Source organism: Ceraceosorus guamensis (genome assembly GCF_003144195.1).
Source record: "Ceraceosorus guamensis strain MCA 4658 unplaced genomic scaffold IE81scaffold_46, whole genome shotgun sequence".
NCBI classification, from domain to species: Eukaryota; Fungi; Basidiomycota; class Exobasidiomycetes; order Ceraceosorales; family Ceraceosoraceae; genus Ceraceosorus; species Ceraceosorus guamensis.
The window spans coordinates 27303-47249 of NW_020290041.1; the positions used below are offsets into that span (position 1 = coordinate 27303).

General features: G+C 56.1%; 9 protein-coding genes across 9 annotated transcripts; 4 read left to right on the forward strand and 5 right to left on the reverse strand.

The window, feature by feature from the left end:
- Positions 1-56: 56 nt before the first annotated feature.
- IE81DRAFT_292158 (SEP-domain-containing protein) lies at positions 57-1691 on the reverse strand (the record flags this gene model as incomplete). Its single annotated transcript, XM_025511941.1, has 4 exons — positions 57-189; positions 276-1338; positions 1435-1550; positions 1633-1691. The coding sequence occupies 4 exons, from the start codon at positions 1689-1691 to the stop codon at positions 57-59; spliced, it is 1371 nt and encodes a 456-aa protein (XP_025368392.1).
- Positions 1692-2374: 683 nt separating this feature from the next.
- On the forward strand, positions 2375-3159 carry IE81DRAFT_181521 (hypothetical protein). The gene has a single exon (XM_025510705.1). The coding sequence runs from the start codon at positions 2552-2554 to the stop codon at positions 3107-3109; it is 558 nt and encodes a 185-aa protein (XP_025368393.1). The 5' UTR covers positions 2375-2551; the 3' UTR covers positions 3110-3159.
- A 364-nt stretch (positions 3160-3523) lies between these two features.
- Positions 3524-6103, reverse strand: IE81DRAFT_181524 (hypothetical protein). The gene is made up of 5 exons (XM_025510706.1): positions 4883-6103; positions 4575-4743; positions 4063-4490; positions 3882-3951; positions 3524-3794 (listed from the first exon to the last, which is right to left on the reverse strand). The coding sequence occupies exons 1-5, from the start codon at positions 5712-5714 to the stop codon at positions 3641-3643; spliced, it is 1653 nt and encodes a 550-aa protein (XP_025368394.1). The 5' UTR covers positions 5715-6103; the 3' UTR covers positions 3524-3640.
- A 1711-nt stretch (positions 6104-7814) lies between these two features.
- IE81DRAFT_348488 (alpha/beta-hydrolase) lies at positions 7815-8977 on the forward strand (the record flags this gene model as incomplete). The annotated part of the gene is made up of 4 exons (XM_025516268.1): positions 7815-8460; positions 8568-8691; positions 8790-8856; positions 8930-8977. The coding sequence occupies 4 exons, from the start codon at positions 7815-7817 to the stop codon at positions 8975-8977; spliced, it is 885 nt and encodes a 294-aa protein (XP_025368395.1).
- IE81DRAFT_324730 (hypothetical protein) lies at positions 8976-12692 on the reverse strand. Its single transcript, XM_025514309.1, has one exon. The coding sequence runs from the start codon at positions 12250-12252 to the stop codon at positions 9124-9126; it is 3129 nt and encodes a 1042-aa protein (XP_025368396.1). The 5' UTR covers positions 12253-12692; the 3' UTR covers positions 8976-9123.
- A 473-nt stretch (positions 12693-13165) lies between these two features.
- On the forward strand, positions 13166-14584 carry IE81DRAFT_181673 (hypothetical protein). The gene is made up of 3 exons (XM_025510709.1): positions 13166-13650; positions 13722-14420; positions 14555-14584. Exons 1-2 carry the CDS (start codon positions 13256-13258, stop codon positions 14083-14085), a joined length of 759 nt encoding a protein of 252 aa, XP_025368397.1. The 5' UTR covers positions 13166-13255; the 3' UTR covers positions 14086-14420; positions 14555-14584.
- IE81DRAFT_181674 (hypothetical protein) lies at positions 14585-18044 on the forward strand. The gene has a single exon (XM_025510710.1). It carries the CDS (start codon positions 14950-14952, stop codon positions 17785-17787), a length of 2838 nt encoding a protein of 945 aa, XP_025368398.1. The 5' UTR covers positions 14585-14949; the 3' UTR covers positions 17788-18044.
- On the reverse strand, positions 17901-18904 carry IE81DRAFT_181629 (hypothetical protein). The gene is made up of 2 exons (XM_025510708.1): positions 18540-18904; positions 17901-18478 (listed from the first exon to the last, which is right to left on the reverse strand). Exons 1-2 carry the CDS (start codon positions 18684-18686, stop codon positions 18014-18016), a joined length of 612 nt encoding a protein of 203 aa, XP_025368399.1. The 5' UTR covers positions 18687-18904; the 3' UTR covers positions 17901-18013.
- On the reverse strand, positions 18905-19761 carry IE81DRAFT_181601 (RNA-binding domain-containing protein). Its single transcript, XM_025510707.1, has 2 exons — positions 19084-19761; positions 18905-19005 (listed from the first exon to the last, which is right to left on the reverse strand). The coding sequence occupies exon 1, from the start codon at positions 19670-19672 to the stop codon at positions 19202-19204; it is 471 nt and encodes a 156-aa protein (XP_025368400.1). The 5' UTR covers positions 19673-19761; the 3' UTR covers positions 18905-19005; positions 19084-19201.
- Between the last annotated feature and the right edge of the window lie 186 nt (positions 19762-19947).

Here is a 19947-nt window from a genome sequence, read left to right on the forward strand (position 1 = left end):
CATGAAAGGTCGACTGATCAAATGCTAGGGATGCACGCTAGCTGTCGATCGCTGTTCTATGTGAGCTTTTGGATGACGACTGCGTTGAGAAGATTGGCGTCTTTCAACGTCGCGCTTTCATCTTGTATTGGCTTGGGCGGGAAAGACGTCTGCAACACGTAAGATCTGGCTGCCATGCCAGCGGAGGATCTGTCGGGTGCAAGCTTCACCGTCAGCCGCTGCTTGTGGACGATGCGTCAGTCTGCCGGGGGCGATCGCCCTTTGACGACACTTACGCATTGATGTATGCTCGGACATCAGCAACCGTGTGAGTATGATTGAAGCGTCCGGTCAGCCTTTGCCCGTCTCCGAGTCTGATCTGCAACGACGTGGTTGGCTGGGAAGAGTCCACCTGGAACAGTGTGCTTGTAGCAGAAGGTGCATTGGTTCCTGATGGCTGAGCGGCCGTCGTCGTCGATCCAGTGGCGGTGGAGCTTCCCGGCACGCTGGACCCTATTCCCGTGAATGTTGCAGCTGGACTGCCCAGTCTGTTCCCGGCGCCGCCAAATGGACGCATAGGAGGAGGCGGAGGCGGCGTGTACTTTTCCTCTGTGCGTCTGGCTACTCTGAGCTCCACTCTTTGACCGAATCTCACACCCAGCAAGCTCAATGGTGCGCGTCCAGCGTTGATCTGTGCAAGAGTGTCTGCGTGCTGAGGATCGTCGTAGCGCATCAAGGGACCTTCTTCCACACTAAAGCCATCCGACCAGAAGGTCAAGTTGCGCGTGACTGGCTCATCATCATCGTCCTCTTCCTCTTCGTCCCCATCGTCGTTGCCCACGGTGGGGGATTGTGTATTTCCGGCTGTCTCGGTGTTGTCATCGCCCGAATCGCCGATGGTCCTGCCTCTGCCTCCAAAGCTACTTTGCGTCTGACCGCCTGTTCGAGGAAGGGTCGGCTGCTCGTCGCCACCTCGCTGAGCGCTGGCTTCAGCCGCCTGTCTCAAGATGTCGCCAACAACGTCAGGAGCCGAACCCTGTCCTCTTCTTCGCGCGCCGTTGGGATCCTGCACGCTCAATCCGCTCCTTTCACCTCCTGCAAACAGGTCCGGTGGTCCGTCATCCTCATCGTCCGAGTCCTGTCCCCTACGAATCCCGCCTAGACCTGGACGACCTGCACCCGAGCTGGCTGACGAGCCAGCCAGATCCCTCAAGGTTGAGATTCCTCCTCGACCTCCACCTGCACTGAATCCGCCACCGGACTTGGATGCGCTTCCACTGCGCGCAGAGCTACTTCCCCACCCAGCTGGCAAAGGCTCAGCCGGAGCACCAGATAGAGTTCGAGGTCCCGAGCTGGGCGCTGATGCAGATTTCGGGCTCGTAGCCGATGCTGCGCCACAGGGGAGATCGATGAGCACATTCAAGCGCCAAAGATCCCATCGCACGCGCTGCTCACCTTCTTGAACGGGGGCTTCGCCAGCAACGGAAGCGTCTGCGGCATCATTGCCGCCAGACTCGTAGAAAGCGCTCACTGCCTGAGTTACGTCTCCGCCTGCAGCTTCCACAAAGAATCTTGGATCATGACGGACGAGTGGACAAGTTAGACGGCATTCAGGCGGAAGGATTCGTTCCGAGTGCCTCGCGCAACGCTCACTTTGCTCGGTCAGCATCTGCACCTGTGATGCTGCTGAATTGGGCCAGAGCGTCGTCCATGATGTCATATATTTTCGAATCGGCGTTGCGTGGCCGTGGCTCCCAAGAGACGAGACGTGGAATGGCAATGCCTGACTGCAGCTGAAATACCTGTTTATTCAGTGCTTGACCCAAACGTAAGCCTCGTGGTGTGATCGTATGCGTAGCGACGTGCTGGTGGTGTGGAGAGTGCAAGGGGACGTCGAAAGTTTGGCTCGCCAAAGGATGCTACGGTACAGCATATGAGATCCTGATCCCAAACGCACTTTGAATGACGGATTTCCACGAAAGCATGATCAGCTATATAGCAAGCAGCATGCATCAGCAGGTCGTCCTTGCGTGTCAGAACCACGCAAGCGGGTGGCTCGAGCGTGGCGCAGCGCGGTGGAAACGAGGGAAAGCCAGGTCGTGGGGACAAATCACGTGACTAGAAGCTCCTCTCATCTTCTCATTGGCATGCAAAAACGTCGTACGCGGCGACCATCGCGCGTGGAAGTGCAGCCAGCCATTCATAGGCTCTTGTCGCATCACAACCTCCAAGCAGCTTCACTCAAAATCTCACAAGCTGTTGACGGATCCGTCTCGGATTGCACGCGGAACACCATCTGGTACTGGCAGCTTCGCGTTTCAGCACATCTCTCGTTCGTGCAACGCATTTCCGATCCGCCGGCCGTCAGCCGCGCAGACCGACGTGCCTGGCATTGTAGCTCTCTCCGATCTCACGTCTGAAGGCCGCTGAGCTGGCGAGCGACCTCTTGTCAAAGGCACGAGATCAAGACTCGGTGGGCACCTGCTGGCTTCTGGACATTGCTGCGCTGGACTCAGCTCGCAAAGCTACTGCGGCGATTGCATTGGCTTGCGGACATCGAACCCCCCCAACGATGATGACATTTTCAAACTCAATGAGGCGGCAAGTCTGCCACATCCGCACCATCTCAACATACCGGCTTTTGGGTGCTTCCTCCATTCAGTCTTCAGCCCTAGCGCCTCGAAGTGCGACAGCCCACGTCGCCTCTCCTGCGAACCACAATGGCCTGCACACATCGTGCGCTCTGTCAGACAAATTGAAATCGCATAGCGGAGCCAAGAAACGTTTTCGGGCAGTGGGCAAGCTACGAAAAACGGTCGGAAGCGTCCCTTTTCCATTCGCAAGCAGTCCCTACTCCATTCGACTGCAGCGTCAGCAGCATCAAGAACAACAGGATCTACTTGCTCTAGCCCATGGCCTGCCAGTTGAGATGCTAGGGAGACAGGCACCGCTTCCTACGCTTCCTATCAGACGCGTCGTTGGACCCTTGTTCAAGAGGGGATCGGCAGGAAAGAGACACTTGAATGTGGGCATGAGCTCTGGTAGAAAGGTCAGGCTGAGAGGTAATGTCTTGGAAAGAGGAGGAAAGAGGAGTCAAGTGCTTCGTAGAATGCTCGCTGCTAGGATCTAGAGGGGCGCTGGAGGAAAACTGCCCGGGAGGAGCGGCACGAATTGATCAATCAGTCAGCTGATCTTCGAGGACGTACAGCGGGGGCCTCACATCAAATCATTTAGAAGGTCGACTTGATGGCTCCTCTCCTTGCGAGCGGACGCCCACCTTGGCAACATTTCACAACAGGCACGGCATCAACAAACATCAGAACGTCACGCGTACAGCTCACTTTGGCCCACGCAGCACAGATGACTGGATATGCTCTGTATTCGTACCGAGGCCTGTGCCAGCGCAGTGCGCGTTCAGCAAGCGGCATGGCCGTGGCGCAATCGATCACCACGCAAGAAGCGTCGCAGTACAGGCACGTCTATATCCGCATGAAGTTCGATCGAGACCGTGGTATACGATAAGACAGTGGAGCGGCACTCGAGATAGTGTGTCAGGCTAGGGGGTTCTAAGAACACTTTTGGACAAAAGTAGCACGCCTCAAGCGCTTGATGCGGCACTTCTTCCGGTAGGTGACGGACTCTTGTGTGCGTTGAAAAGTGCTCATTCCATGCCTAGAGCATGCAGAGCGATGTGCATGCCCTTTGCATCAATGAAGAGAGCCTTGCCATGCTGATATTTTGGCAACACGTGAATGCATTCAGCAGGTACACCTGCTGACCTGAGGTAGTCCACTGATGCTGGAACGTCGAGCAGCCTGTTCGCAGAGCGATGAGCCAGCAGGCCCGTCAGCGCTGCGTTTGCCGAGCCGGGAACAGCGTCGATTGTCCTTCGAGCCACTCACATATCGCGCTCGCCAAAAATCAGCTGCACGTTGTCCGGCGTGAGCACTTCTGGTAGATCATGCACCCACACTTAAGTTGAAAAGGCAAGTGGGAGTCAGCCAAAACGCTGATGGTGCCTAGATGCGCACAATATCCCTCTGCTCGACCCCGGTGATCCTGCTGGCGTCTCGCATGACTTACAAAGCATATCGCTCCAAATGAAGCGTCTGGCAATGGTATGCGCGATCCCCAATTCTCTCGCGACAAAGTAACCCAGCAGCACCTCGACACCAGTGGCCCAAGGCCGTGCGATGAACGCGTAGCAAGTGGCGCCTTCCCAAAGTCTAAAAGATACGGGATCCACAATGACGTGCTTCTTGCAGAGCTCTGGAGCTCCTCTAGCAACCCAGCCTGTGACCATCGTGCCGTTGCTGTGGCTTAGCACTTGGAAAGATTCAATCTTGTGCCGCTTGGCCAGCGATTTGACAGACGCAATGTGCTGGTCCTTGTTCGGAGCATCCAGATAATGCTTGTGCCAGATATCCGCGCTGATGTTGGGCTGCAGAAGGATATACACTCCGTGCTCATAGCGAGCCAAATACTTTAGGAAAGCGGCATACTGTCCCAATCTGTGTGACAGCCGCACGTGAAGAAGCTGAGGATGAACGGCGCGATACGCCTGCGCCTCCGGCCTCGCCTTCGCAGCGACTCACCCAATACCCAGACCGTGCAAGAAAAGAATCGGCAAAGGCTTGGAGTGCGACTTGCCGTTGACCCCATTGACCCCGGAGTGGGCTTTGCTGACCGCATCCTTGACCAGGAATGCGCAATCGCCGACTTGCTCGTATCTGAAGCCGTGGGAATGACGAAGCCAAGCTTTGGCTGCAGGTGAAGAGCGATGTCAGCATAAAGCTCTTCACTCAAGAGCAGCCTGTCGAAGCGGAGCTCCTGCCGTAGTATAGCATACAATCGCGTCCCACGACTTCTTTACGTGCTTTGTGCAGACTTTGCTTCCACTCACTCGCACCCGTAATTCCATTGCAGACGGCATAGTACCCAAGTGGTCTCGATCGAGTGGCCACAGGGTCGAGGGTTAGCCTCAATGTTTTCATCGAAGTGTTGAATCCCGGCGCAAAAGTATGCTTGAGTCTTGCCTGCACCAAATTGAAAGCTCTCTCAATGATGTATTCCAAGTCCTTGTCGCCTTTGCATTCCTCCAATTCTCGTCCAGCAAATGCCCAAGCCAGCCATTGTCTGACGTTGTCCGCCTTGATCTCGTTTGGATCTTCAAAGTAGAACCATCGCATCAACCTCTTCCACGCCACCGCTGCTTCTTGATCCGAGACGACGTGCGTTTCGAACTTGGAATCTTCTTGAGCGTGCTTGCCCGCACCTCGTCGGCGAGGAGGATGAGCGGCCAAGCCGACATCCAAACACTGCAACATCAGATCCTCCAACGTCTTGTTGTCCACTTTGGGAGGTGGTGTTCTCCTGTTGGCTTTGCGGGTGAGCAGAAAGAGGTAGATGGAGAAGGGAACTTCTAGGAAAGAGTAGTAGAAGAAGAATTTGCCGATCAGGGGCGAACTGGAAGAGGCACCCAAACCCCACGCCAGCCAGTTGGAATGCTTGTCGAGTCCAGTGCATCTTCGATACAGAGCGGCGAGGAAGATGATCCAAGATGTTGGCGTCACGCTCCACACCCAGCCTGCCAAGGCCATGGCGGGGTAGAAGTGCCATTTGCGAGGCAAGGTGGCGGGAACGTGCACATGGTCGCTCAACCCTTGAAGATGAGGCGCTATGCCGTTGGGTAAGCGCAGGCTGGATCGCGCAGCCACCTCTGCTATGGACGACATCGCAAAGTGGTCCACCCAAATCGTTGGATGTGCTTGCTCCCCGATGTCGAAGAGTTGGTGTATCAGCAGAAGGGCAGATTCGGCCAGTGGCTAAAGGTTTGCAAGTCTCGCGGTGTTGGCGCACAAGACATGCTAGGACGGTGGAGGTGATCAGGAGAGGTTTAGCGGGGCGTGCACACGCTGAGGGGGGAAAAGCTTTCCAGATGGGAACATACCCCATCGATGACCGTTACCCGAGGCCATGGATGAACAAGTGCGGGGTTCGCGAGTCTGACGAGCGATCTTGTCGCTCCCTCTCTCTCTCTCTCTCCCTCCCTCCCTCTCTCCCCTGATGTGAATCACGAGAATCAAGAATCTGAATGACGAATCAAATGATTTGTGGATTAATTGGGCCGCTGGCTGATATGCGCAGCGCAGTCATGTACCCCACCCCACCCCCACCCCCACCCCCACCCATTTGCGGAACTTTTTCGTGTCTAATCGTGAATCAAATGCTTTTTCTCGCGTTGCTCATACGTACGGGCTGCATGCTGAGCTTTGGCTCATCGTGATCGACTTGTCCTGCAGCGGAGCAATCTACAGTACGTGCGGCGGCGGCCATGCAGCAGCAGCAGCCAGCAGCCAGCAGCTGAGCGCCCTCCACCAAAATCTTGAACGCAACTCAGACTTCCGCATTCACGATTCACATGCATTCATTCACGCGACTCACTCGCAGTCGCGAGTCAATTAAGCAAGAGTCACGGGTCAGTTGCTTTGCATGCACGAACGAGCATCCTGTTCACAAGTATCGCTTCAACTCTCTGAGAGACTGCCGCAGCTCCTCACGCTTTGTCTTGAAAGGACTTCCGAGGGCTCGATCGTCGCAGGGGGCACCAAGTGCGATGCACTGTTTAGCAGCCACGGGTGTGAGCTAGACTAGACACCAGCCAATCGCGATTTGATGGCCATTGAGTCCCAAGTCCGATCATGGCTCATGCTCACGATCATCTTGAGGCAACAACTCTGCTCGGTGGATGTGCACCGCACCGCGGAGCTCAGGCCTCGAATTGAAAGGAAGGTGCGCGCGCACCTTCAAATCGTGAATTGTTGCAATTCATGGGGGCATGCGCAGTCACTCGGTCAAGTGTGCTGAGCCACCGCGCAATCCCACGGGAGTTGGGCCAAAACGAAACATCGGGAACGTTTTTTCACGCTTGTGGATGCGCGCTTCTTAGGAAAGAAGGGCGACCTTCCATCAGCATCCACAGATCCTAGCTGCTCTTTGGACGCGCGCTTTGCCTTGGCAAACAAAATCTCCGATTCAGTCATTTCACAAGACAACACACGGTGCATGGTGGTGGAGTAAGAGGAAGACTCGGAAGTCGGAAGTCGGCCCATGCAGCGTGTCCAGTTTCGTGTGGTCCGACCACACCACGTGACCAAGCCGGCAAATGTCCGGAAGGGTACGGTCGGTCAAACCAATTCAAATTTGATTTTGAATGTATGTATACCTGATTGATTGACACGTTTGCGATTCAGGTGATGCATGGTTTGTTTTGGGCTTCATGCAGAGGGGTGCAAGGGCAGCGTAGAGTGGGACCAAGGATCACCCGAGATCACTCCAAGCCCGATGTGAATGACGACGACCAGCTCGTCGCAAGGGTGGGCGCGAGTCGAGGGCCTCGATGATCTTGCTTAGGCCCCCTGACACGAGGCCATGCAGATGTAAGGCAAAGGCAATTAAGACGATGTGCCGAGGATGAGCTGACGTGCAGCGAGCGCGGAAAGCCCAAAAGCAGCAGCGTTGCTGCATGCTGCGCGCGTGCGCACCTTTCGGATCCGTTGACAGCGTTTGTGCGATGTGGAGGCGGCAAGCGTGCAGTCTGAGTACAGTGCAGCGGCGGACCGTCACCACACGTTTGGTGGGGATGTACTGTAGCAGCAGTGCTCATCTGCTCCAAGACTTGCGTTGCCGCCGGCACAGCGGTGGTCATGGCCGGGCCAGCGTCATATTCTAGACAAGGGTACCACCACCGTCACCACCACCACCACCACCACAACAACCACCATCACCATCACCACAAACTGTCCCCAAGCGCATGCAGCGCCATCCGCGTCATCATGTCTGAAGCAGCAGCAGCCCAACTTCCGTCTGTCTCAGAGTCCGCTGCAGGAGCAGCCAAGTCACAGCCTTTCTGCGTGCACTGCGTTTCAGGAGATGTCCTGCCAGGAGAGAGCAAAGGCGGGGAGAGCAAGATCGGGCCTTACAACACCTACATTGCCTCGCCCTCTTCTACGACGAGCAGCAGCACAGTCGGCATCATCTTTGCCTGCGACGCCTTTGGCTTGGCGCTCAAAAACAACAAGATACTAGCCGATACGTTGGCCGACAAATTGGGCTTGACAGTCTATGTTCCAGATTACTTTCAGGGGGATCCGGTCAAGCCCGAAGTGATGAACGATGCGCCTGGGACTGCCAAGGAAGTCAATGCGCAGAGCTTTTTCCAAAAGGCTGCTTCCGGCCTCAAGTTGGTCAGCATGGTTCCCTGGTTCATCAAGCACAGACCTTCGACCAAGTACAACGATTTCAAAACTTTCGTCGAGGCTCTAAAGGAGGAGAAGAAGTTGGAGAAATTGGGCGCGGTGGGATATTGCTATGGAGGCAAGATCGCCGCTTATGCCAACGTCAATGAGCTTGTTCAAGCTACTGTGCTTCTTCACCCTAGCTTGATCAGCGTCAATGACGACATCAAGCCTCTCAAAGCACGTGAGTGGAGCTGGCGCTGCGCTCCACTGCCGCGCCCTTTCATTTCTCCCCCCTTTTCATGCCACCCTTCTGACGTCAATGCTCCTCATGCTTGCCTATTCCCGTAGCGACGCTCTTCCTCTGCGCTGAGTCCGATCCGGTCTTTCCCGAAAAATTGCGTGAGCAATCTCGATCAGCCCTCGCCACGAGGGGCTCCGACGCACCCGCGCATGACTTTGTCCTCTACGAAAAGTGGGTACCTCTTGACGAAAAGCGTGCACGATCTGGACCACTCCAAATTTCCCACACTGCTCATTCCTACAACCCATACCCTTGCCCCCATCTTGCAGCACTGTGCACGGCTTCGGCGCCAGGCCCAAGCTTAGCGATCCGCTGGTAAAGAAAGCTTTCGAGCAGGTACATGTGCCCGCAGCCTTGCCGCCTTCCGCGCCTGCTGCAATGCTGACTCTTCTCCTTTCGGGCTTCACAGAGCGTCGACAGGACCGTCGAATGGTTCCAAACTCACCTGCTGGCTTGATGGTGCCCACGAAAGCCAGTGGGTGATGCTTCGATACCTCCCAATGAGCAGGCCATCTAGTCACCACATCCACACGCCGCCACCCTGTTTATTCACGCGAAATTGGTATTTGCATTCCATGATCCTCTCCCAGCCCAGGAGGCCAGCTACTCCCCCAATCCCAAGCTCTGTCGAGCGGCTTCCAATTTCGGTTTGACCCAAGCGCTTCCGCTCAGGTCGATGGCCGTCCTGACAGCCCTCTCTCCCGTAGCCAAGATGCTCCTGTCCCCAATCTCGTCTCTCTGTCGCTCCAGCTCCCTGACCATCTCCAAACCCTCCGCTTCCGCATCTGCTCCTCTCTCTTCCGGCAATTCGGACAAGCACCTCGCCAAGACGAACTGACACATCGCGGGCGCTTGCGTTGCAAAGGCGCGCAGAAGTCGGACGGGCGATGGACCGGCCGAGGGGGCGGGCGGAGAGAGGGGCTTGGTGGCGTTGCTGGACGTGAAAGCAGGACTGGCCGCAGAATAGTCGACAGACTCTCCGTCAAGAATCGCGGTGAGGTCAATGTCCGACGCTCGAGGTGGTTGACGCCGCGAGGGCGAGCTACCAAGGGACGCGCTGGGAATTTCTGAGCTGCGCTGGTGTTGCGATCCATTGTGCGTGCTTCCATCTGTGCTCAAATGCTCGTCGCTAGTTGTGATGCGAGGTGCAGGGATGGGGTTGACTGTGGCCTGAAGATGACTTCCACCTGATGTTTGCGCGCTAGGAGAGGGCGGAGCATTCGTTGTGCTGGTCGATGATGGATCCGAGCCGGCGATTTGTCGTTTGAGCAAGTATTTGCGCCTAAAGTTCAAGAATGCGCTTTGACCCTTGCCCAGAAGCGCTTCCCGCACCTCGATGTCGTCTATACCGTCTCGTAGGGCAAAGGCGCGGACAAGGTTCGCGCCCAGTGCCCACAAGTCTGCGCTTGGCCCTACGCGACGACCTTGAGGTCCCGGAAAAGCTTCTGGCGGGATCCAATCGTAGCTCACCAGTGCTACGCGTCCGTCGCCACCAGGCACGCCTCGGAAAGGATTTGCATTCTCGTAATCGATGACGACCAATCGAGCTTGCTCGTCGAACATCAGATTTTCCAATTTGATGTCTCCATGAAGCCAGCCTGCCGCATGGAAGGCAGAGATGGCTCTGAGCGCGCCGCAGAAGACCAGCGAGACCACCGGGAAGAGCTCGGACTCATCGCAGCCAGCAATGACGAAGAATGCTTCTTCCGGATAATCTTCCTCAAGTCGAATGTACTTGTCGTCGCTGGTTCTCAGCACCTTGGCCACCACGCCAGTGCGCGTGGGATTGAGGGTCTCGGCCTTCTGTACTTCGTCCAGCAGATCCTCCACGTACCGGTCCCTTAATCCACGTATGATCGCCCTCGACACTCCTCCTATGCCTCCATCGGCGTTGCGCATCTTTCGCTCCACCGACATGAGTTCCATGGCAGCCCAAAATCTCCCCTCGCCATCCATAGCCCATCGTCTCAGCTTTGCGGCCGATGAGACACGATTATCTGGCGTGGTGATGAGATACGTGGTCGGCTCAGCGTCTTCGTCGCAGATGGCGCTGCCCTCATCCACAGAAGTCATGTGCCCGTCCTCGTCGATGTATCCAGGCTCTGCACTGTCCGCGCTCGAGAAGAGGCGCACCGAGAGTCCATCCGTCACTGCACCTTCACGGAAAGGTCCACTTCGATCGTACAGTGTGCCGTCAACTCGGATGGGCCGTCTTCGCCGCGCCAGCTGTAGGGATGCGCGCGGTCTGACCTTTCCGCTGCGAGGAGACGGCGTTCTCGGCTGAGCATGTCCCGGGCCTGGCTTCGTCAGAAGCGAAGAGTACGACACATTGCGTTGCTCCGATGTCAAACCGAACTTGTCTTCTGAAGCGTTAGATGCATCATCATCGTGGTCCGGAGTGCCATCTTCTTCCTCAGCAGCAGCAGCTGCTGCTGCTGCGGCTGCCGCGAGCGCAAGCAACTCGCTGGAATGCACGCGTTTGTGGAGAGGCTTTCTTTTGGGTTTTCTGGACGTTTCCCTACCCTTTGCAGCTTCGTCATCGGCAAAGGTCAGGACGCTCGGCTTGCCATTTGTTGGTGCCTTGATTTGAGACAGAGGGGCAAGAGCAACTCGCTCTCCCGCGCCACCTTTGTTAGGAGTATTTTTACCTGAACTTCCCGCCGAGCCGCTGCTTGCAGAGCCGCGGCGTGGAGTATGGATGCCAATGACTGTCTCGTGCCGCAGGAACGCGGCCTCGGGACCGTTAGAGCTGAAGCGCCTGGATCGTGGCAGGGTAAATTTTGAGGTCGTGATCATGCTCGGAGACGTCGGGCTGGCGACCATGCTGCTAGACATGCTGCTGTCCCCGGTGCTGCCGCGTAGATGTAATTGACTGACTTTGGACGTTCCATTCCCTTGTGCTATGGCTGCCTTGGCTGCCGCATCAAGGTTTTGAGGAACGCTCTGGCCCCAGCTTCCGCTCCTGCTGTTGGTGCTGCGACTCCGGCTGCCTCGGCGCGTAGGAGGCCCACTCGAGCCGCTGGCGCTGAAAGTCTCATCATCGTGCGAGTTGTACAGATCATCGCTTGGCTCGTCTTCTCCCAAACCCAGCGCGGAGATTGAAGAGCGAGTGACGCCCACCAGACTGGCTGTACCCCGCTTCCAAGCCAAATGCGTTCCCATCGTCTCTCCATCGAGCGAGTCTCGAGCATGCTGCTTCCACCGCTCGTGATCCTTGCCGAGAAAGATGGTAGCTGCACGAGGTACAGCGGAGAGCCCGCGGGAGCCGGTGGAGTGAGAAGGTGGGATAGTCCACTCCAAAGGGTTCCGATCGCGATTGAAGGACTCGGCATCTCGGGTCTCAAACATGGTGGAAGTGCGCATGTCTGCAAACGGCCGAGCAGGGCCGGACCGGGACGTTGAGGCTCCGCTCGCGTCCTGAATTGAACCTCTTGTGGATGGAAGTTTGGGTGATCGAGGCTGCGATCCACTGGGTCTCCGTTGCTGAGCGGCAAAAGAAGGATTGCTGTCGCTTGGCGAAGTCAGCGAGTGACGACGACCCAAGCTGCTCAGGCTCGAGGTGCTTTGTGTGTGGTGGAGGTCAGTGCGAGTTTGGGCGCTGGAAGAGCCAGGTTGCTGTGCCGATGCGGTCGCTGCTTCGTGGGCCCCTGCCTCTGGCCGACTTGGATCGTCATCGTCCGTGCCGGCCGCGGGAGGAAAGGCGCGGATGTCTACGCTGGATGAGGGTGACATCTTATTGCGCTTTCACCGATCCACAGCGACGTGCCAATCGTATATGCTGCTGCCTCTTTGCGGAGCCTTGGACGCGGATGAGAGGCAGCAGAGTACGAGGTGGTCAGTGGTCAGGGTTGGAGCTGGGCAAGTGCAGCTGTCAGATACAGCAAGCAGCAGCAGCAGCAGCAGTAGCAGTCTCGAGGGGCGGTGTCTGATCGCGTTTGCTGATGAGGCAATGCACAATCGGGGAATTAAACGGCGGCTGGCTGGCTGGCTGATGGTGGCTCAGCAGCTGGCTGACGTTGGCGTGATCGAATCGGCCCGGTCGACCTTGTGTTTGGGCGTTGTGCTCGACGCGCAATGGTTGATGATATGATGACTGTGGACAAGCCATTCGCGATCGCGTCAAATCTCAGATTCGCGATTGAGCAGAAAGAAGTTTTGAGTCTTGCTCGTGTGAGTGGTCACGATACGCAGGCGGATGCTGGGCCCCGTTCAATTAAAATCGTGAATCTTGAATTACGAATCAAACGGAGGCTGCGAGTGAGCTGCAAGCCTCGTCATGATTTCAAGCGTCAGAAGAGGCGCAGGCGCCCTAGCTGCTTGCATGGCGCTGCGTGATGCGCGTGACAGCTTCAAAAGAAATGCGGAGGCGGAGGAGGCAGCCCCCCGGGGTTATTGCGTACGCGCGCAGCATCATGCATGCGCATATATATCAGCGGCTCGATCTCGAGCGCAAGGCGTGTTTGGTGTACAGCAGCAGCACTCTTGACTCAAGACTTTCCTCAAAGCAGCCATCATCATCCATCACCAAACCGATCATTCCTCGACCTCAAATAGCGAGCGCAAGGAGGCGACGCTATACTTTCATTCTCGAGCATTCCTGATGTCCTCTGCGCGGCTCGTTGCGGGAAAAATTCGAGCCACAATTTGGCCTCTGCTCTGAGGCCTCCGATCGAGGTTCCCCAGCGCTTGCAGCAGACTTGCCCTTGCTTGCAGCATCGGCTAAGCCGAACATGTCATGTCACGTGGATGCAGGGGTAACCACATATTCGTGAATGTTCTCGACTCAAAGCCGTTCAGCTTCGACGCCCGCGCGGCACGCGCAGTCGTGATCGCTTCATCCATCACTCGTGACAAACTCATCAGTCTTCTGACAACACCCTCACTTCCTTTGACACGCATACACATACTTCGCTCAGCGCTTCTCGTTGGCCTCTACGTCCAGAATCACGCCCTGGAGGTGATCCGAAATGATGAGCCAGTAGGATGCAGCGGCTCAGCGAAGGTCACCTCGTCAAAGGTCTTGTACCCGCTGCCCCAAGACGCTATCCTGACGGCCACACAAAGTCTCTTGCGTTCTGACTCGCATGGCCGAAGAGGCTCTTGCCTATCACGGGCAAGCATTGTAGATAAGTGTGCAAGTAGTTGCATGCCGTCGAGGAGTAGAAGGTGTGCTTACGCTAGAATTCCCTTGAGCTCTGCAGACGTGATGCACCTGACCAAGCCACAAAGGAAGGCGTGTGCATCGTGCGCGATTACGGTCAAGTAGCTCGAGTGCACGCACGCATGAGGTCTGGTCACGTTCTTGCCACTCCAGCAAGGGTTGTCATGATTTCAAAATTTAGCAGACCACGCGGTATCACGCCGCTAAGCCTAGCATTATGGCATATGCGAGACCTCTTCGTCTGGTCATGCACACGAACTTGCCATGGTGAAGAGAGAATTCAGACTCTTCATGGACTCAGCTCGACTTGCTCGCTCGCTCATGCGCGATCTTGCTCGTGCTTGACCACGTCTTGTCTCGCCACCTGGCGAGGCGTAAGGGCAAAGCGGATCGCTCGCTGGTGACTGCTGATTGCAACTCAGACGCATGCAGACCTGCAAAAACCACGCGGTGCGCCGACGCTAAACTTGCATGAGCGACATCGGGCTTGCTCGATGAGAAAATCGCAGAGCACAGAGCACAACATCACTCGACGGGTCGGTGGCGGCGAGCGCTCAGTCCCCTCGACCTCGGTGCTTGATGAGCATCTGATGGCTGGGAAGCATTCGAGGATTTGCTCAACAGCTATTCACGTGGAGCAAAGCAAGCAAGCGGCCTATCGGTCAAATGGACTTGAGTAAGCCCATCAACTCGAGCTTCAAGACTCTCAAGTTTGATTCGCAGAAGCTTGCAGGAGTAGGTGCGCATCTGCATGATTTGGCGTCGTCGGACTTATGCAGAAGGCGATGCGGCACTTCAAGACTACCGTACCTGCTCTGATTATCATCACCGATTCCCTTGTTGAAACTCTGCTGCTCGACGGCGGCTACACAGCGCCAACAAGCCATGCGCTTTCTGCAGTCACTAGATTGGACAGCACTCTTGATAGACGACGATGCTCGAAGACCTCAGTGGTCGTTGCCTGCCATGCAGAAGCCCTCGGCACAGGCGACCTTCCGTTCAGCTGCGTGTCCTTCATCGCCGGGCGTCCAGGCATTCGTGATTGCAGCCTGGAGCACTGCAGCCGCTCGCTTTCGGTCTTGGGTCAAGAGTCACCCTGCAGCTTGTCCAGCTCTGCGAATGCTGTCATGACCCGTCGTACTTTTTAATACCGCCTCTTCTCTCCTCGCTCTCCTCTCGTATTCTCTGCCTCTTGCTACCCTGACATCATCCCCTGTTCCTCCTCTTCGTGATTTCTTCTCGCGGACGCTTCACAGGAGCTGCCAAGCATGTCGTCATTCTTCCGACATGGCTTCTCTGGCCCCAGGCCGCAAATGAGCCGCCCCACGGGCACCAATGCGCCAGTGGCAGAAATCTCACCAACCTTCGCAGCTGCAGGATGGACGCAAGAAGTTGACCGCACGACTCAACAGCCCAGAAGGCCAGACCCGGTGCCACAGCAGACTTCGCAAGCTCAGCAGGACTCTCCATCGGCTTCCAGTCCTCGTGTAGTCACGCCTGCAGCGCCCCGGGGACCGCGCTTCCCGTACTCTCCTCGCTTGCAAACGCTCATGGGTCGGTCAGACTCGGCGCAGAACGATGCTAGCCGAAGTCACATCAGTTTTGCAGCGCTTCGCCGCAGCGACAGCCAGGACAGCAGCAACGGTGAGGCTCGCGACCGTGTAGCAGAGCTGAGTCCGACTGAAGAAGTCACCAGTCCGGATGTCGAGAAGGGCTTTGGCCGACGTATGACTGGGACGACTAGCATGAGCGGCAAGAGCGAGTTCAGCTTCGTTCAGAAGTCCGAAGGCGTCAGCGTTAGTCACTTGCTGCCCGCTGCCAATGAGGCTAAGCACAACAAGCAAAACTTTTGGCGAGCTACATACGGCCTCTGCATCATCATTGGCGGTTGGAGTTTCATGATTTTTGCGTGCTATCTGTTCAAAGGCCTTGCCGTGAAGTACAATTTGGCTGCAAGCGATGCCACCGCAGAATTCATTCTCCGGCATCCAACAACCCAGGTCCAGCTTTTCACGGTGGTCGGCGTCTTCATCTCGGAAATTTGTTTCATTTTGTGGGGCTACTCTCTCTCATACTTTGCGATCCGTCGCCTAGCTTTCGGCAAGGAACGAACGGAGCTGCTCACCTACGCTGCCCTCGCTGAGTCGAAGCGAGCGGGCTACACTTTGAGCAGGCGCAAACTCGCGTGGCCGACAGTAACGCTGCTCATCTGGATTGGGGCCACGTTCTTGGCGCCCGCTTTCACAGCTCTTCTCACGCCAACTGCGATGAGCCAGTTTAGGGAGGTGATGTGGCCGGAAGCCAACTTGCTCAGCGAAGCGATGGCTTACTATCCGAGCTTGCTGGCACCTTCGGGTCTCTACGATCGGACCCAATTGTTCACCTTGGCGAATGGTTCCAAAGTGCTGAGCGATATCAATGCTCCCGTTTGCTCCTCTAATATCCCATACAACACCTACACATACCAGACTGGCGAACCTCCGGTCCAACTCAGAGGCTCCGCAGACTCTTGTCCTCAGTACTCCGACGTTACAACTTTGATCTCCGCTGGTATGGCAAAATTACAGCGCTTCACTGGCTTCGAGAACCCGACCTTCAAGATGATCAACACCACCTTCGTCGGAGGCACAGGAGGCGTCGTGCCTCTGGGCCCAAACGGAGCGATGATCAACTCAGATGCAAGACTAGTTCCAGATTCCGTTGCGCGGCCACAAGGCTATGATTATCAATACACTGTCAATCAACAAGGTGCAAGTGCAGAAGTGAAGTGCACTGAAAGGCCCCAAAACCCAGCATATGGTCTATCCGGCCGCATTGCAAATGTCACGGTGGAATGGGACGACTATCTCGGTAGCGCCAACATCTCTTACCTGTGCGGCGAGACACCGCAATACAATGTTGTGTTCGCAGGCGTGGGAAGCGTCGTACCCCTGCTCTGCGACGAATTCAATCTGGACGCGTACATGGACGATGCGACTGACACGGCTGGGTGGCAAGACCCCGATTATTCCACCTTGGTACTGGTCAAAATGGCCCTCCAACCCCAGTTTGGAGATGGCGTCAGGACCTACTTGAACCAGACTCCCTCTGCTGGTGGTCTATACCTAGCGCCGCCCTTTGCATACGACTTGAGCTGCACGATCCGGCCATACTGGAGCCGTCGCGACGTCACGTACTCGTCCGCCACCGACTCATTCACCGTCGAAGATGGACCTGGCTCAGGGGTGAACTACACGACCGGCAACAACCGCTCGCTTCTCGTGAGACCCCCCTTGACGAAAGAAGAGAGGATCGATGCACTTCTCAACGATACGGTCGAACCTGAGGAGGTGTTGTGGCTTACTCGCCGGTGGCTCAATCAGGCGGCACGCGATGCAGCTCAATCAGTGTTCAGCAGGGCTGACGCCATTGGCTCACCGGTGGTCACACCTGCGGATTCTGGGATCCCCGTAAACGAGACTTTTGGTCCACCTCCTGGCTACATCTACCTGCCCTCCCAGAATAACGCTGTGATGCATATTTGGACATTCGACCTGCAGCAAAAACCTCCGGGCGAGAACCAGACCAACGTTGACTTTTCCATCCCTCATCTTGAGCAATTCCTCATCGGCGTGGCAGAGTATGCTATGACAGCCCAACGACAATTTTTGCAGTACACGCTTGGCGATGCACATACGTACAACTTGGTTCTGATTGCCAATGAGACGCTTAAAGGTACGATCGGTGCAGTTGGGTTATGGAACGCAAGCACAGTCGGCTGGGGCAATGGGCGACAAGGCAACAACGAGTCATCTACCGTCGTGTATTGGTCTCTCACACCAATCCTCGTCTTCGCTGCACTCTCTTTTGCCTTGGTCGCATGGAGTCACTACTACGACCGACCCAACGGCACGCCATACATCGCAGAGTGCGACCCGATCGACTTTGTGGATGCAGTGATCGCCTCTTCGCAAGGTGGCTTGCAAAACAGCTTCCACCGCGATGCTCTGCTCAAGGAGGGCGGCTCGCTTCACGGGGCTCGAGCGGTCAAAGTTCGTCTTGGTCAAATATACCGCAAAGATGATCCGGACGGACTTCCAAAGCTTGGATTTGTCGACGTCAATTGATGCGACAAAGAGCTCATATCCGCTCCACCCCATTCATGCCTTTACGCTCCTCCATGATCCCTTCGCACCATTTGCTCTTCCTGGCACACTCATCCACACACCTCGCCTCTTTCTCCGGACCTGCACTTCATGGCATTCGCGCATCTTTTCCTCTGCTCTTTTGACTCTCCTCCGTACATGTACAAACGTCAAACGTTCCTCATCTCCCCTCACGCCTATTCAAATGTCATCTTCGGTCCGCATTGATGGTTTGCGCAATTTCCGAGATCGTGTGCGTGTCCGTGAGAGGAAAAACCGACGTGCGGTTGTGTGTCAGCGGGGCAAGATGTGTGTTGCGATGCGAGGCTCCGATGATGTCCGCGGATCCCGATGGTACAAGACGTCGATCGAGTCTTGCATTCCTACTGTGGCCAACTTGGATCATCACCCATCTGCCCTTTTGCGCTAGACTACTGGCACATCGACGAAGAGGCAGAGTCACGAGCGAACAGATGACGCCAAGCAGATGCGTCATCAGGAAGCTTTCGGTCCCTTGGATGTTACGATCCTGCTGATGAGCGCTGATGATGATGCTTCGAGATGCGACCTGTCGCGATGCCTCGATATGACAGGTAACGTGCAAGACCCCTGCTGTTCCACTTGAGGGATGCGACGAATGAAAGATGGTGGAATGGGGATGCTGGCATTCCACCTCGCGCGGCGACTTGAGCGACGCTCGACCAGTTGAGAGATGGGCCTGATAGTAGACTCACAATTGCTGGTGATCGTTGCGCGATGAATACGTGTCCCACCCTCGCTACGGGCTGAACACGTTCGAAGATGCGCGCCGAGCACTTGGTGGTCTTTCGTGCGCCCTCGCCACTCGCCTGCCATCGCTCGTACAGAGAGCTTCTGAGCATGGCAACAGGCTTGGGCTCGCGCTTCGTCTAGCTCCGATTTGAAGCTGTCCTCGCGATGACACAGGTAGACACAAGATGAAGACCTTTCTTTGCCTAAGTGCAGCGATTAACGCGGTCTGTGCGATAGACCCACCGACAGGCCAGTATCGCAGCGCGGATCAGCAACCTGAGGCTACTTGACGTTCCTGAGAAGAGTTTAGCGCGCAATGCAGAAGCGTCGAGGTCTCCGGAGCAGCTGAATTGCGGATAGAGTCATTTGGACCCCTTGGATCTCATGGCTGCCAACTTGGCCTCCATCGCTGCGATCTTGGCCGAAGTACTATGCAGAGGAGAGGGGAGAGCATACATTCAACGAGGAATCCATCATATTTCCAAAACACGCCAGACGCTTGCTCACCCTTCCGGCCTGTTCGCATTTTTGACGATGCTCAGCGTCGTCTGCTGCTTGGTCTCTTGATGTCTGTGTCTATGAGTGGCCGAGCCGGACGATGTTTCGGGCTGAAAGACGATTGGCTTTACAGGTCTGAGCGGACCCGCGCATGCGTCCACCACCCATCATGTTCAACATCTCCACTCACCCTCACATCGGCAAATCCCACTCGGATATTTTTACCAGCCAGCAATCTGCCATCGGTGTTGACGCGAGCCATCTCCGCGTCCTCCATCCTTGCAAATTCCACAAACGCATACCCTCTACTTCTTCCCTTTAGTTCGCCCGTCGAATAGAATACGAGATGAAGATCTTTGATGGATCCGTAAGGCTTGTAGATGGTAGCCAGCGCTGCTTCATTCACGCCTGGCGAGAGAGAGGAGACGAAGAGACGGGTACGCGATTTTGGTCGATTGTTCGTGCCTGTGCTTGTGCTCGTGCTCGTGCCTGTGCTGCTGCTCGACTTGGAAGCGGAAGGACGGGATGAAGGGTAGGGAGCGAGAGGCGAGCGAGAGGAATGGCTCGTCATTGGTCGAGAAGGTAGAGACGCTGGCATTGTGGTAGCCTGGCTCGGTAGAGGATAGGTATGATGTGAGATGCTGCTGCTCCGAATCTGTTTGAATAGCCGCGTGGCGATGCGAAGTTGACGGTGAGTAGCGGATGTGAGAAGGCAGCTACCCGGTGTGAGGTAGCTATGATTGGCTTTTTGCCTAACAGCGAGGACCTGACAACGATTCAGCCAGCAGCTGGGCGAGGTTTGCTGTGTGACGCCCAAGACGGCTTATTCGGTTCGTGATGGTGTGAGAGAGATAAAGGTGCGGCGCACTTGGT